At 36.4% G+C, this 16455-nt stretch overlaps 2 protein-coding genes across 2 annotated transcripts; both read right to left on the reverse strand.

The window, feature by feature from the left end:
- Nucleotides 1–2827: 2827 nt before the first annotated feature.
- On the reverse strand, nucleotides 2828–6145 carry LOC116014074 (GDSL esterase/lipase At2g31540-like). The gene is made up of 3 exons (XM_031254062.1): nucleotides 5519–6145; nucleotides 4993–5248; nucleotides 2828–3161 (listed from the first exon to the last, which is right to left on the reverse strand). Exons 1-3 carry the CDS (start codon nucleotides 6131–6133, stop codon nucleotides 2956–2958), a joined length of 1077 nt encoding a protein of 358 aa, XP_031109922.1. The 5' UTR covers nucleotides 6134–6145; the 3' UTR covers nucleotides 2828–2955.
- A 4427-nt stretch (nucleotides 6146–10572) lies between these two features.
- Nucleotides 10573–12398, reverse strand: LOC116013183 (tetraspanin-15-like). The gene is made up of 2 exons (XM_031252831.1): nucleotides 11745–12398; nucleotides 10573–10881 (listed from the first exon to the last, which is right to left on the reverse strand). Exons 1-2 carry the CDS (start codon nucleotides 12396–12398, stop codon nucleotides 10573–10575), a joined length of 963 nt encoding a protein of 320 aa, XP_031108691.1.
- Nucleotides 12399–16455: the final 4057 nt, after the last annotated feature.

A 16455-nucleotide genomic window follows, 5' to 3' on the forward strand; every position in this document is an offset into this window, starting at 1 on the left:
ATATATATATATATATATATATATATATATATATATATATATATATATATATATATATATATATATATATATATATTTATTTATTTATTTATTTATTTATTTATATTTATATTTATCTAAAAAACCGTTCGATTTTGGGTTCGGTTCTTTTAAAATTAGAACCGATCAGTTTTTTGGTTTTAAACCAAACCGAACCGAACTAATATTTATGGAATCACCATTATTACCCACCTCCATCTTCTATGTCTTCTATATAATAACAATATTATTATTATTATTATATCTCTTTCTATCCATTTATGTAGACATATTTATTTTATTTTGTACGCTATAAAAATATGTACTCTTTTTTTAATAAAATTGTGATTATTGTTATAATTATACACATTGGTTGGCACAATGATTACTTATTAAGAAAATTTCATTTTAAAATCTACCAAACTTATACTTAGGGATGTCAATGGGGCGGGGGCGGGGAATGGGGTCCCCGTCCCCGTCCCCGAAATCCCTCCCCATTCCCCGAACTCGCCCCGTTCCCCGTCCCCGTGGGGATTTTTCGGGGACGGGGAATCCCCGCGGGGATTTTTTTAAATGATGTAAATTTAAAAAAAAACTAATATTATAAAAATAAAAAAACTAATCATTGAATCCTTAAACAAAGGTCAAATTCAACATACATAAATCAATAAAATTAAAATATCCAAACTCTAAAATTACTATAAATATCCAAAGTTTCAAACTTTCAAACAAAAATACATAATCATAAAATGCCCAAACACTTTAAATTGTTTCAAAGTCCAAATATAAGCACATAACAAAACAAAAGGATTTTAACTTTTAATTTCTTATATACTTTATATATAAATAATATAATAATATACAGGGAATCGGGGCGGGGAGCGGGGATCGGGGGGTCGGGCGGGGAATACCCTCCCCGTCCCCATCCCCGTTCCCCGCGGGGATTAGGAATTTTTCCCCACCCCCGCCCCCGTTCCCCGAAATAATTTCCCGAACTCGCCTCCGTCGGGGCGGCGATCGATTTTCCCCGTCGGGGGCGGGTTGAATTGTCATCCCTGCTTATATTAGCTCTTAATTAGAAATTTATAAACATTTAGAAATCTATATAAATACATACGTACCATATAGTTAGGGACTACGTACATTAGCCTATACAAAATTTAAAAAATTAAATTCTTTTAATTTCTAAATGCAATTACATTAATTATAATTATGTCAATATGAAATATAATTAAGAAAATAAAATTATAAAATATTCATAAATATTTTGAAATGTTCTTAAATACATACCTATGCTTATGTACTATATTAATCATACATAATTAAAATGCTAAATTTTTTTGAAAACAAATGCTAATTTAGTTATGTATTTCTAAATGTATCTTTATTATAAATATAGGAATATAAATTATAGTTAGAAAAACTATATTACAAAATTTGTCTAAATACATATTAATAAATATTATGTGCATATACAATGCATTATACAATCATATAAGAAAATACGTCCAGTTATGGGTTAAATCTAATCATACAAAATTTAAAATATACATCTTTTGACTTCTAAAGCTAATACCCTTAATTATTATTCACATTGGAAATTGTTTGAAGTATAGTATGTTATATAATATGTGCGAACGGAAGAGATAAGGAATGTCGAACCAGAGTGCTTTTAATATAGGTTGCGTTTGAGTAAGTATGAAAGAAGATTTATTCTGTGACGTGTTTATTTGTAACACTGCCTTAAAGGCATTATACGACCAGGGTATCGTAAGCTTTCGACAGACAAACACAGAATTTGAACCAGAATGATATGATTATGCTCAGACATTGTGCATGTATCAAAGAAGAAGACGAGATATATGTTGTTCGTGTGTTTTAGAACTGGAAAGGGTTGCTATTTATAGTAATGAATATAACAACCCCTACTTTATCAGCCACAAACTGAGCGTGAGAATCGCAAATAGGAAGGGAAATATGGACACGTTACAGCATGTTGCTACTTCATGTGGACAAGGTGGTCAAATGATGATCCACAAAATTAGGCTGAAAAATTAATGATGGAGGCTAAAAAATTAACCACACCACACACGTGTGCACTTGGTTCCCCTTTATTTCCTCTCCATAACTCTTCAAACCCATGAGAAAGTGTTAAGCTTTAAAAGGAAAGAAAGAATGAGATACACAAGCAATGTGGGACAAGTAAATAAAGGAAAACAAATACCTTTTTTATTTACTGTTTCCCAACATAGTATATATAAAAACAATTAAAAATAAATTTATTTAATTATGAAAATTTTGTTTATAAAGTAATCTAAATATGTACTCCCTCCGTCCCATTTTATGTGTCTGGTTCGGTTAACGAGGCTTGACTGAAACTATTTTTAATTCAAAATTTCATAATATTAAGTGTAGTATCAATGTACAAAATTTATATATTTAGAAACTACACTAAAAGTACTACTAAACACACAAAATCAAATTTAAAAATAAGTAAAAAAAATAATAAAGAAAATAAATAAAGAAGAAAGAGTTAGTTTGATCAATGAATAGTAAGTATGACTGATAAAATGGGACAGAGGCCGGGAGTACTTGATTAGGAATTATATTAGACCTGCTAAACTTTAATTTTAATTCTATATGTTATGAAAATACATACTTGACCAAATATATGGAAGTCCAACTATATTATTATATTTTGCATTTTAACATCTTTTCATTTTTTATAATTTTATTTGAATTTATGATATTATAATTTCTTCTATGCATCGCACGGGTAAAATAATAATAATAATAATAATAATAATAATAATAATAATAATAATAATAGGCTTAGAATTAATTGGCAAATTAAATAGGAATGATATATAACTATGTACAAGGGGGTAACAAGGATGCATAATTAACGAGTTGTAAACATGAATATGCAAAGATTGATCAACGGCTCTCATTGTCGGAGAGCTTGCGCAAGAGATCCTCAATCAAATACTCGGTGATTTGGAGGTACGCTGATTCGGTGAGATGAATGCTGTCGAAATATACGTACTCTGAAGGGTTTGTACACACATGGGAGTTGGTATTGCACAGTGGTCCCACTTCAACCAATCCACTTCCACAACACCCTTTCTTTGTTTCCACGAAACCTATATATACGTATAGTAATACAACTTGTCAAACCTCCTATGTTTTTTTTTAATTTATTTATAACGTATACGTAAATGTGTAATTTAACTGTCAGTTTAATAAATTCTTAGTTGAAACTTGAGATGAAATACATGTTTTAATTTAATTACAAATTAAAATTCATCTCATGTCAAAAGACAAAAGTCATGAGTCCAAATAGAATATTATGGGCCACAGTGTTGTTTGGAGCACACAACTATTGTCTGCAATCATTATTGTGTGGACCATGGTCCACACAGCTGTGTGGACCATACTATTAAATAATGCACATTTAATATAAAAATAATGTACATTCAGTATAAAAATAATGTACATTATATTCAGGGGATGTACATTATTTGTGTAATGAATGTACATTATTTTATAGTATATAAAAATAATGTACATTCAGTACAAAAATAATGTACATTTAGTACATTAAAAATGTACATTTGATTATGATCCACATAGCTGTGTGGAATAATTTGCCTATTGCTTGAACAAGGCAAATTGCATGGACCATGGTCTACACAACTGTGTGGACCAAAAATAAAAAGTACATTTTTATTATATTAAAAGTACATTATTTTTGTACTGTGCGTACATTATTTGGTAGTATATATCAAATAATGTATCTTCAGTACAAAAATAGTGTACTCTATGTACAAAAATAATGTATTTTTAATATATTAAAAATGCATTTTTTATTTATGGTCCATGCAATAATGATTGTATTAATAAATCATGATAGTATAGGTAGCTGAGATCATTCCTCAAATTTTAAGGATCATATTCTCATTTAATCCTACCATTATATATATCGTTCTAATAATTTATGTCCATTTAAATTACTTTAGAAAACATGTTATATTATTATTGCAACTATGTTGGGAGTAGGAAATGAGAAAGGATGGTGGTTAAATGCATGTAACAAGCGTGTGCACGCAATACATACTGTGAATGGCAAATTACATTGCAACATTTGTAACAGATCAAGTTTAGTTACAATTAAATGATTATGCTAAAAAAAAAGTATAATTTTAAATTTATAATTAATATATGATACCATGATTTTGAAAATGAAAGTTGTTCAATGTATGTATATCAATCTCCCAATAACTTGTACTACAGTATTTTTTTTTTTCTTTTCCTTTTGTTCTTCCATGTGTTCCAAGTGGTTTTCCATGTTTACCCTTATCAATTTTATTTATATATATATTTGTTGTCTAAATCTATTAACATATCAACAAAAATTACACTATCACTTAGCAAATAATAGAGGGACAAAAAATAGGCACAAAACAATTGAGGAATTAAATATATACATAATACATAACTCAAGGACCAAATATGTAATTTTCTTTTTTTAAAATTAACATATAATTTTTTGTCAAAGTTAAGTGATTGAATCTCTTTTATTTCTTTTAGTACTACTAACTCTATTACAATGTAATATTGGTTCATAACTACTTTCTCTGTTTATTGAAGCACAAAGAGTCAATACTGCTTCATCCACTAGACACTAGTACATGCACTAATGGAAAATGGAAACGAATGTATTCATCATCTACAAAAACTATTAATCATCTTTTAGTACACTCTAACCTACTAATAGTATTTGAGACTTCCTTAAAGAAAGTAACAGTGGTGTTATCAGACTACAATATATTACTGTTGTATTTATTTATTAGATGAGTTATGTATTATTCCTCCGTCCCATTTTATTTGTTGGTTTGACTAACTAGTCAAGATTGGAATTATTTTTAATTTAAATTTTCAATCTATCTGGGATGGAGAATGGGGTAGCTTTACCATTTTCTTGTGGATTATTGATGAGGTTAAGCAAAGGAGTGTAGGTATCGGCATACAAAAGCTTGCTCCCTGGAAGCGTTTCTTGCAGCGCCGCCAACATATGTTGAAGCTTTGCGTTATAAGATTGAGCATCGGAGTTCTCGTTTTCAACACAGTTTCTGAGCACCGGCGACTTTGCGGTCAACTGGATCGGAAGACACCCAATTGGAGGGACTCCACTCACAATAATCTTACGACACCCAACATCATACACCTCCTGCATGCATCGGATTTCATATTCAAATTATTCATTACAAAAAGTGTCAAATTGACCCCTTAAATCGGGTGGTGGATAGTGCAATTAGGTCTCCTAACTGAAAAAAGTTCCATTCAAACTTGATAAAATTGTTCAATTAAGTCCAAATTGATTTGTTTATCAGGTAAAATTTAATTAGACGTCTAATTGCACTAACCACCCGTTTCCTTATTCATTCAATTCAAATGCAAATATTATTTAGAAACAAAAGCGGAAATTAATTAGTCTGACCTTGACAAAAGCTTGGAGCTTCTCCAACAGGAAATCTTGGTACTTACCAATGCTAAATTCAAGCCTTCTAGTGGGCACATCATAGAAGTTAAGAACAAAGTCATTAGTACCGCCACTCACAATCACAAGACCACCTTTCACTATCCTCTCACCCTCTCTCTCCCCAACGCTCTTCTTCACCCTCTTTATATACTCCTTCAAATACTCCATCTGTTTCCTCATCGAGATGGCCCCGGAGAGAGCCGTGGTGAGGTCATCGAACCCCGAACCCGCCGACGCAAAGCTCACGCCGCTCCTCAGCTCCGCGTCGGATATGTTTGGTTGGAGATACGGAGGGACGCCCTTCTGTTTCAGCCCCAGCAACTGCGCCAACACGTCGGGGACAAGTTGGCCGTCCGAGAAACGCCCCGTGGGTATGCCGTTTGTGTAGTCTAGGCCGTATGGGGGATGGTTGGCTCTGAAGATTGTGGGGATGTAATTGTTGTTGCCTGTGTCCACTGTGGAGTCTCCGAACACAAGAATGGAGGTGAATGTTGGAATTGATGATGATTGGGTTTTAGCATAGTGAAAAAGCCCTACAAAAATAATGAAGAATGCTCTTATTATTCGTTCCATGGTAAAAGAAACATAAATTTTATTAATTAAACTCCATCTTTCAGTAGTGCATGGGCTTATATATATATATAGTTTGAGTATCTGAACTCATGAACATATGTGATGTGATGTGGTGACGAGTTGAGAAGAGTGCTAAGAAATGAGAAAAGTTTTGAGTGTAAAGTTACGGGAATGTGTAAGGAAAAGCAAATTAAAGCTCGTTTGGGATTCCTTGATTTTACTGGCTTAAAGTATTTCCAATAAGTGTAGTTTTTGAGAAACTTTTATAGATGTGAAAAAAAAATGTAAATTTTTGTGAGTGGGTTCGAGATTTGTGCTTCACCCGTTGTAAGGCACATATCTTATCCTTACGGTGGGACTCACTTCACTATCAAAAATCTAATATTTTCTCTCTCTTTACTCTCTCCACTCCACATGGACATTCAAACCTGTAAAAATCATTGTAAAATCATAGATGGAAATGCTCTTATTGTATTCAGAATTGTCGGAACCTGGAAACATGTGTCAGAGCTGAGGTTAAGCAGAGTGTAGTGGCCTCCAAGAATACTTGCTTGTGATTAAGAGTGTTTAGTAAAGATGTGGAATCATTGCCTAACTTTCTTTGTAAGGCAATCTGGGTACTATTCATGTTTTCTACTCATCCTATAGAATTTGTTTTACTTACAAGTTACTATCAGGAATTTATGTATGTTGTATCTATACATCAATCATCTTACAATGGAGTATGGTCCACACAGGACCATGTAATATGCTACAAATATGTATATTGTCAAATGAATCAATAGTATTATATAGTACAATTAAAAATGAGACTGAATAGTAGAGGCCTATAGCTTATACAGATATGCATATTGTCAAATAAATCTCTATTAAAATTAAAATAATATTATATTGTTGCTATAACAAACTTATTGTAGGTATAAAATGAAATTACATAGCAAATTTCATACATATATGTATATTGTCAAATGAGCATGTTTTAGAATGATTAAAATAATATTTTAGTGTTGCTATAACGAACATATTATGTCAAATATATGAAGTGCATTAAAATAGTATTTCAGCCTTACTAAAATGAAACTAGTGTGTGTGGAAAAAATGAAACAAAAATAGAGTTCACTTCACGATCCATATTGCTTCATGGGGCAAATTATGCTGTGGACCCAGGTCCACCTTGCAAGGTGGACCTGGGTCCAAAACTATGTCGTTTTTGTCTTCTTCTTCTTCTTTTTTTTTTTTAAAAAAAAATTAGTAAACATATTACTGAATATAGAGTTGTCAAAAAATGTGTGAGTGTAAAGGTTTCAAAGTGTGAATGTAGAGTATAGAAATCGTGAATGTAGATTTATGATTGTGTGAATGTAGAGTTGCCCAGAAATGTGTGAATGTGGAGGTTTCAAATTGTGAATATGGAGTATAGAAATCGTGAATGTAGAGTTATGCATGTGTGAATCTGTAATAGAGTTAAGAAGTTCTAGTAACTTGTAGCCCTGTAATGTGTGAATGTGGAGTTCTCAAGTTGTAAATGTGGAGTATAGGACCTGTGAATATAGAGTTTTGAATGTGTGAATGTAGAGTTTACAAATTGTGAATGTAGAGTATAGTGTATGTGAATGTAGAGTATAGTTACTAAACATATAATCCTATAATGTGTGAATGTGGAGTTTACAAATTGTGAATGTAGAGTATAGTGTATGTGAATGTAGGCACAGGTCCACCTTGCAAGGTGGACCTGGGTCCACGGCATACCCGCTTCATGGACCATGGTCCACTAAGAAATTTGCCTCTATACATAATACATTATTACTTTTGATGTTTTTGTTTTTTTTTTTGAAAGCAGTTTTTGTTTTTTTTTTTTGAAAGCAATTATTTTTGAAGTTATGATAACAAAAACAACATTAAATCATTCGGATTTGACCCAATAATACAAGATCTATTCAAAAAAAAAAAAAAAAAAATCAATTCAATTGGCCCACATAGAAGTTGGCCCTTTTCAAACCAAAACCCCAGTGTCTTACGATCTCATCATAACCTCCAATCTCGATTGCCACCACCGACATTCACATTCATAATCAGGATTAACATATAGGTCCTCGTTTAAGTCGATCCCTAATTTTATTGAATTCAATTGGATGATTCCAATTCAAATTCGAAACAAAAACAAACCTCCATGAGTTTGGGAGGGTAGTTGACTTAATTTTTTTTATGGTATTATAGGACTCACGTCTATCATAAATCAAGTAAGAACATAAAGAATGGATTAGAAATTAATAATAATAACATTGAACAAGAAGTTAGCTAGACCCAAAAGAATATGTACAATGACCCTAAATAACGGCTCAAGGAATAAATCAATAATAAATAAAGGAGCTCAAATAATGTGTTAGGACTAGTGTGAACTTGTAAAGAATCAAACCCCAATCTTTGAGTTGAAAGTATGAACAAGACACCACCAGATTAGGAATGATGTTGTACGTAGTGACTAAACCGTGGCCCTTTAATAGTATCAAGGCCCCCTCTCTTGTTGCCAAGTATGTTATCCATGTTTATTCTTCATTTCCTCCACCTGCGTGTCTCATCTTCCATGTCCATGTCATGCCCATTATATTCCTCCACTACCTCACATTCCTTCCTTGCCCAGTTACCCCCTCCTTCACCCCTTTTTGACGTACTCTCTTCACCACCTCTATTGCCAAGAGCGACACCAGTGTGCTAGGGGTGCTCAACCCTCGCTGGCCACACCTTGGCCCGGAAGTCTAGCGGGCACTCTCGTCGGTCAAATGCCACCCGATTGGTGGTCAGTCATGAATTTTATCCTTTGTTGTCAACGCCCTTCAACTGAATATCTATAGTACATATTATACATAAGATGTGAAGTAGCTTGATTGATTGGTACTTGTTCAATTACCTAACAAGCCACACCCCAACATGGAGATTCCAGCGAGCCCTTTCGTCGGTTGGCCGGTGGTCATGATCCCTTCTTGTGGACTTACCTACTTCTAAGCGCACCACCCCCCCCCCCATCTTGTGAGCTTACATACCCCACATTCCAAGCCCAATACCTCCCCCCTCCTTTTGGGCTAAGCTTGCTAATCTAATGGCCCCATGACCCCATCAATTTTCATAATCTAACTTGAAAAGGTCTTACCAGATAGAATAAAAGAGAATTTTTGTATAAACATTATTTACAAAGTAAAAATGTATTTACACTAGTAGAAAGGAGAATTCAAGTCTATTTTGACTCAATCCAAATTGAGAATGCACCCCATATAAAACATTACTTAAAAATAACCACTTTAAATTTTATTTATTTATTTTTTTTTTGCAAATTCTCAATCACTTAGCAATTAAAGTTGTCTTCCTTCATCTCCAATGCATGTTATGAGCCTTTAGAGGATGTATGTGTTGTACTTGTCTTGAATATTAATTATCCTGGTAAAATGACAATCTTGATCAAGATTACATATTTATAATTTTCAATCACCGTAACATCATTGTCCGTAAACAACCATCTCAAGGCCACATTTTTTCACATTTAATTTTTTCCAACCAAGTCATTGAAAATTGATGTTCCTATTTTAATTTTAATAAAACTCTCAACACTAATTCATCCAAAACTGTCATCTGAATTTCATTATTTATTTTGTTATAGTAAAAAATTAAATAAGATGAAGTTGATAGATGAATCTCCTATAATATATTTATTTGAACTCTAGGGGTTTATCCGCCCTCTAAATTTAGAGGAATGTTCGTAACTAAGCATTAGCCATGCAATTAAGACTATATTGTTGATGCATGTACACATCACCACCTAGCTAGCACCACATATATAGATTGTGCATGGCCTTGAATTGCTTAAAGAATGCCAACTCACTATCCAAAGCCGGCAATCGAAAGAAATGAATGGTAACCTGTTATTAGGTGAAATTGCATATATTTGGGGTGTTCAGTTGTCAATTGTATTTTTTTCGTTCAGTGATCTAATTAGGTTAGGTTCAGGTCAATTTGAACTTTATCATATAAATATTGATGTGTATGAAATTAGAAATTAGAAATGTAATAGCAAGACAAAAATGGGAATTGGACTCCAAATTAAATTTATTAATTATACGAAAAGCAGCAAATTGAAGAACAAAAAAACTAACGCAAATAAATCAACAACCAATTAACTAGATCGAACTAGAACTGCAATCCTGGCTAGCTAAGCTAGCTAGCTTCTAATTAAGAAAAACAAGCTAATTAATTTATGTTATTCCAAAAAAAGCTAATTAATTATAGGCTAGCTGGTGAAATGAAGAGGAACTGAAAGCAAGCATGCTGCAGATCGAAATAAAAGATCAGAGCAAACAAAACCCTGCTGGGGCCGGGCCAATAATGCAATCTGGAAATTGCATTTTATATATATATTGCCAATTCAATTCAATTTAATTCAATTCAATCTAGTTAGGCTCCATTCCATATTGATCCCACATTGTAGCGACAAAGAGCAAGAGATGCGCGGTGGCGAGTAGCAGAGAAATGGTGATGAGGAAAGTGCCGAGACGCAGCCATTTCTCCTCCAAGGTTCTGAAATAGCCATCTTTGCACGCGTTGCAGTTGTAGCACAAAACGCTTTCTTTGTTCCGCCACAGATTGCAGTCGCTGATGTACATATCGCTGCTCTCCTGCGTTGCATTCGCCGGAATCCTCCAGTAGGTCACGTTCACGTACTCCATGTCGCAGATCGGCGGCGGAACGCAGCAACCCGACTGCAAAAATCAAATTCAATATAATCACCCCACATTTTACAATTTAATTCACATGTCTTTTATAAAAGCATTCAAATGCAAACCGTCTTTGACCTTCGAACCTACAAACTACTAAATGATTGCACAACAATTCTCATACACGATGCAGTAGTGCAATTTTTCAGTAGTTCTGTTCATACCAGAACATGACCCTATATATATATATATATATATATATATATATATATATATATATATATATATGCATTCAGATGCTGCAATGCAAACCTACGAACTATTAAATGATTGCACCACAACGACTCTCATACATGCCTGGAAGACTTTGTGGTGCAACTAGATCTGGTGCGGTGCAATCCTTCAATAGTTCGCAGTTTGGTAACGTGACCCTAGGTATATATATAATTACATCAATGAATGAGAGCTTATTGGGTGTGAAATCATAGGTTTTATATACACATATAAGCATTCAGATGCTGCGAACTAGCCTTAACCTGCTAACCTGCGAACCTACAAACTATTAAATGATTGCATTCCAACGACTCTCATACATGCCTGGAAGACAGCGCAATGAAATCGGTTTGATGCGGTGCAATCGTTCAATAGTTCGCAGTCTGATTCGCACCTGAATGTGACCCTAGTATATATAGGTACCTCAATGAATGAGAGCTTATTGGGCGTGAAATCATAGGTTATATATATAAAAGCATTCAAATGCTGCAAACCAGCTTTAACCTTCAAACCTACGAACTATTAAATGATTGCATCTCAAGACTTTGCGATGAAATTGGGTCTGATGGAGTGCAATCCTTCAATAGTTCGCAGTCTGATTTGCACCTGAATGTGACCCTAGTATATATAGTTACCTCAATGAATGAGAGCTTATTGGGCGTGAAATCATAGGGTTTGAGAAGGTAAGATCTGGAGATCAAATCCTTGCATGTTCTGGTTTCATATATGCAAGACTTGATCCCGGACCATTCATCGTCATCGTGCATCCTGGATTTGAGCCAAGGAGGGGAGCCAGGGATCTTGCGGGACTCCACTTTGTAGGCTCCCACGAGGCCAAGCCCCACCACCAGGATGATGAGCAATGGGACCATCACCGCCAGTACTCCGATCATGGGAGTTTTGGATCTGAAGTAGACCACCAGGTTGCTCACCACGAACACCAGCGCCAAGAAAACGGCTATGGCGTATTGTAGCCTGGGCAGGCTCAGTAGATTCTCGCACTCGTACCGCCCGATGTACACTAAATATATCACTATGAACATGATTGGAATGGACAGAATGAACGCGAATATGGCTACCACATTCACAATGTTTCTCAAATGAAAAATTTTGCCAAAGTCCTTCTTCTGCTTCCCCGCCGGCGGCTGAGACTGAGCCTCTGGATCTTCTTGTGGAGCCGGCGGCGGAACGGCTTTTGCGTCGGCGATTGCCACTGTCCCCGGCGGCGCGTGTTCTGTCGTCTCTGCGCCCTCGGGAGGATTAGAATCGGCAGTACTATCATCAGCCATGTTACGTTTATGCCTTGCCTAGATAGATAGATAGGAGATTGATATATATGTTTTTTTTTTGCATGTAATAATGATAATGATCTAATGTAATGATAGATCCTTGAAATAGTACAGTGATGGATTGTGTATATATATGGGTTTCAAAATGAGGATGATATACTTAGTCTTTAGTTAATTTCACTCTTTTCGGAGTAAATTACTAAATCCTACAATTTCTCTATAATGGATCAGAGATGCTTTAGGATAGTTTGTTAGAGAATAAGCTGAAAACTAGACTAATATATAGACTGCATCATATCCATTTTTGTTTGCCATTTACTTGCTTATCTCATCTGCCAACACTCAACTTACCACACCAATTATATATATTGTAACAATTAATGCCATAGTGTTTGTATTGTATGTTTCAATTCAACCTTAGCTTCAAATGGCATCATCATCATCATGCCAATCATGAATTTATTATAATTTTAATTTTATTATTTTTTTGTGTAACCTAAGATTTTTACCGTCAAATACAGTGACTAATTCGCTCACTGAATTATAGGCATCTCTAAACGATGGATAGATAGCCTAGAAATGTATTACTTTAATATATATGTGACGAGAGGCGTTTACAAATCACATGCAATCGAGCAATAATTTTAGCTAAGCTAGTCGCAGGTACCCATACTTGCATATGTTATTCTTCATACATGCAAGCTAAGCATATTCATAAATTAAATGAAGGCTAGGCTAGATGGATATTTCATTATACACTACTTACAACACTACTAAATAATGGGGGAGTTTCCTATGAGACCGTCAAACGGGTCGGGTGTCAAAATGGAAATGTAGTACATACTACTTATGACCGAAAATATAATAGTAATTATGAATGAATTGCTTGTTAATTATAAGGAAAAAGTGTAATACTTCTGAGAAAAAATGTAATACTTTTAATCGAATAGCGCAATTGAGTCCACTAAATAAAAATAAATAAATACATTAAAATTCCTTAAACTCGCTAAAATGTTCAATTAAGTTCAAAATTACCTGATTAGCGAGTTAGTGCATCAGGAGGAGGCTGATACGTGTCCTTTTTTAAATTTTTAATGACTTTTGTTACTTTTGTTTTATTAAAAATAATTTACTTAAAGTATTTTTATTATTATTAAATAGACATCGGCGGAGACTGTCTCCTTCCATGGACAATCGCAACTGTCTTGCAACAGCCACTACTGTCCAAAAACAACGGCCATGCCTGTCCGCCTAGGGGATAACATGCAAATATTAGAGGAGCGTGCCCCGTATTGCCAATACCGTCGGAACGGCTCGCACTCGATTGAGGAATGCAAAGTGATACAAACTCAGCTTGAAAAGCTAATCCAGCAGGCCCGGCCGGTCGGTCAACCAGTGGTGTCGTCCTGATCCACTAGCGGCGAGACAATGCTCCTCAGCCGACTGAAAAAGAGATAGACAAGAGCAAGCAGCCCATGGTAGAAGGGGAGAGTAGTAAAGACTAGAAGGGCAAGCCAGTCTTCAACATGATCATGGGGGGCCTAGAAGGAGGAGATACAGCAGGTGCCCAGAAGGCATGGGACATGAAATTGTACGTTGGGGCAGTGGCCACTCAAGAATCCGACAAGAAAAGACTGTGCCGAGAGCCCATCATATTCACCAATGATGACTTGCCACAAGGTTCGACTCCACACCGTGACACATTGGTCATCGCAATGGACGTCTAGGTTACAGTGGTTCGAAGGGTACTGGTCGATACAGGCAGCAATGTGAACTTCATGTATCTAGCCACGTACAAAAAGCTCGGGCTGCCTATAGAACGACTACGCCCTATCAAGACTTCGCCGGCTGGCTTCACCAGCGATTTAATTGATCCCGAGGGGTCTACCTCGTTGATAGTCGAACTAGGGACCTAGCCAAATGTGAAGAAGATGGATATGGAATTCGTGGTCGTCAGCTTAGTATGCGCACATAATATTATCCTTGGTCGGCCAGGCTTAGAGGATTTGAGAGCGCTAATCTCAATCAAACATCTATGCATGAAATTTCGCACACCGACGGGAGTCGCGCGTAGTGCGATATGATCAAAAGGTGGCTAGGAGCTGTTATGTACAAGCCTATTGGCGAGTAGGAGAAAAGGATTTGCGGATAAATACCATCACTCAGCAAGCGAAGGAGAAGCTTGTTGATCGCTTAGAGCCGGCGGTCGACTTAGAAGAGGTCATTTTAGACCTAGACCGACCAGAGAGGAAGGTTAAGATTGAAGTCGGGCTTCCCGAGGAAATCAGGAAGGCAGTCATTCAAGTGCTGAGGGACTTCAAAGAAATATTCACTTGGGGACCCGAGGATATGCCGGGAGTTGACCGAGCTATCATCACTCATAGATTAACTGTCGACCCAGTACTCAGGCTTATGGCTCAAAAAAGGCGATATCTGTCGAATGACCGTTGGGACTTTGTTAAGAAAGAAGTTGACATGCTACTAGCAACCGGTCATATATGAGAGGTCAAATACCCAGGCTGGTTGGCCAATATAGTGTGGGTGCCAAAACCATCGGCTTGGCGGATATGTGTCGATTACATGGACTTAAACAAGGTGTGCCCTAAAGATCCATTTCCGTTGCCATGAATTGACCAACTAGTAGATGGGACGGCTGGCTGCACACTGTTAAGTTTCATGGATGCCTTTCACGTATACCATCATATCTTTATGCATACAGAAGACGAAGAGAAAACTGTCTTTATTACGCCATATAGTATTTATTGTTATCAAGTAATGCCCTTTGGGTTGAAGAATTCATGAGCCACATATACCCGCATGGTGGCTAGGTTGTTCAAAAGCCTAATTGGCAAGTCTATGGACGCGTACGTGGATGACATGCTGGTCAAGAGTAAGGAGGAAGAGGAGCATGTGAAAGATCTAACTGACTGCTTTAGTATAATGAGAAGATACAAACTGAGGCTAAATGCAAAGAAGTGCGCCTTCGTAGTCAGAGGATGAAAGTTCTTAGGATACATGGTTACTCGATGCGCGATTGAGTCCAATCCCGAGAAGGTCAAGGCCATCCAGGGCATGTAGCCTCCTAAAAATCTAAAAGAAATGCAGCGCTTGACTGGACTGTTGGCAGCTTTCAATCGATTCCTGTCCAAGTCAGTTGATCGCACCTTACTATTTTTGAGGCTATGAAGAAACGAGAAGGGTTTCAATGGATGGAAGAATGCTAGACTGGCTTTGAAGATTTAAAGTAGTACCTGCTAACACCTCCCTTTTTATCTAAGCCCAAGGATGGAGAAACGTTGTTTCTATGTTTAGCCGCCTCTTAGAAAGCGGTCATATCAATTTTAGTACGCAAAGAGGACAAAACGCAACACTTGGTCTATTATGTGGGACGAACACTCAAAGGCGCGGAAATCAGGTACTCGCCGCTGGAGAAAGTAGTTTTTGCACTGATCATGACTGTCCGAAAATTGGTGCCCTACTTCCAGGCATATCATGTCAGAGTCTTGACTGACTGGCCTCTAGCTAGTATCTTGCGTAGCCCGAATTCATCTTGCAGACTAATCAAGTGGGCAGTCGAGCTCACCCAATATGGCCTTGAGTACCTTCCCCGACCTTCTATTAAAGCCCAGGCATTAGTAGATTTTTATAGTGGAGACCTCAGCGCAGACCGAGGAAACCTACACCAACGAAGAGCCCGACGATACAGAATAGTGGGAAATTCAGATAGACGACTCTGCCAGCACACGCCACTGTGGCGGAGGAGTCAAGATCACTACCCCAGAAGGTTTCCATTTGTATTACGCCTTGTAGTACCGATTTCGCACCTCGAACAACGAGGCCGAGTACGAGGCAGTCATCAGGGGTTTACGATTTCTTCAAGCCTTGAAAGCTACCCGAGTGAGGATTAAAACCGACTCTCGATTGGTAGTCGGCTAGTTGATAAACGAGAGTGAAACTCGTGAAGAAAGACTGAAGATGTACAAAGACGTGACTGAGGGACTTCTGGGAAAGCTGATTGCCTATGTAGTCATCCATGTTCCACGAGCTAAGAATGTGG

Source organism: Ipomoea triloba, chromosome 3 (genome assembly GCF_003576645.1).
Source record: "Ipomoea triloba cultivar NCNSP0323 chromosome 3, ASM357664v1".
In the NCBI taxonomy this organism is placed as follows: domain Eukaryota; kingdom Viridiplantae; phylum Streptophyta; class Magnoliopsida; order Solanales; family Convolvulaceae; genus Ipomoea; species Ipomoea triloba.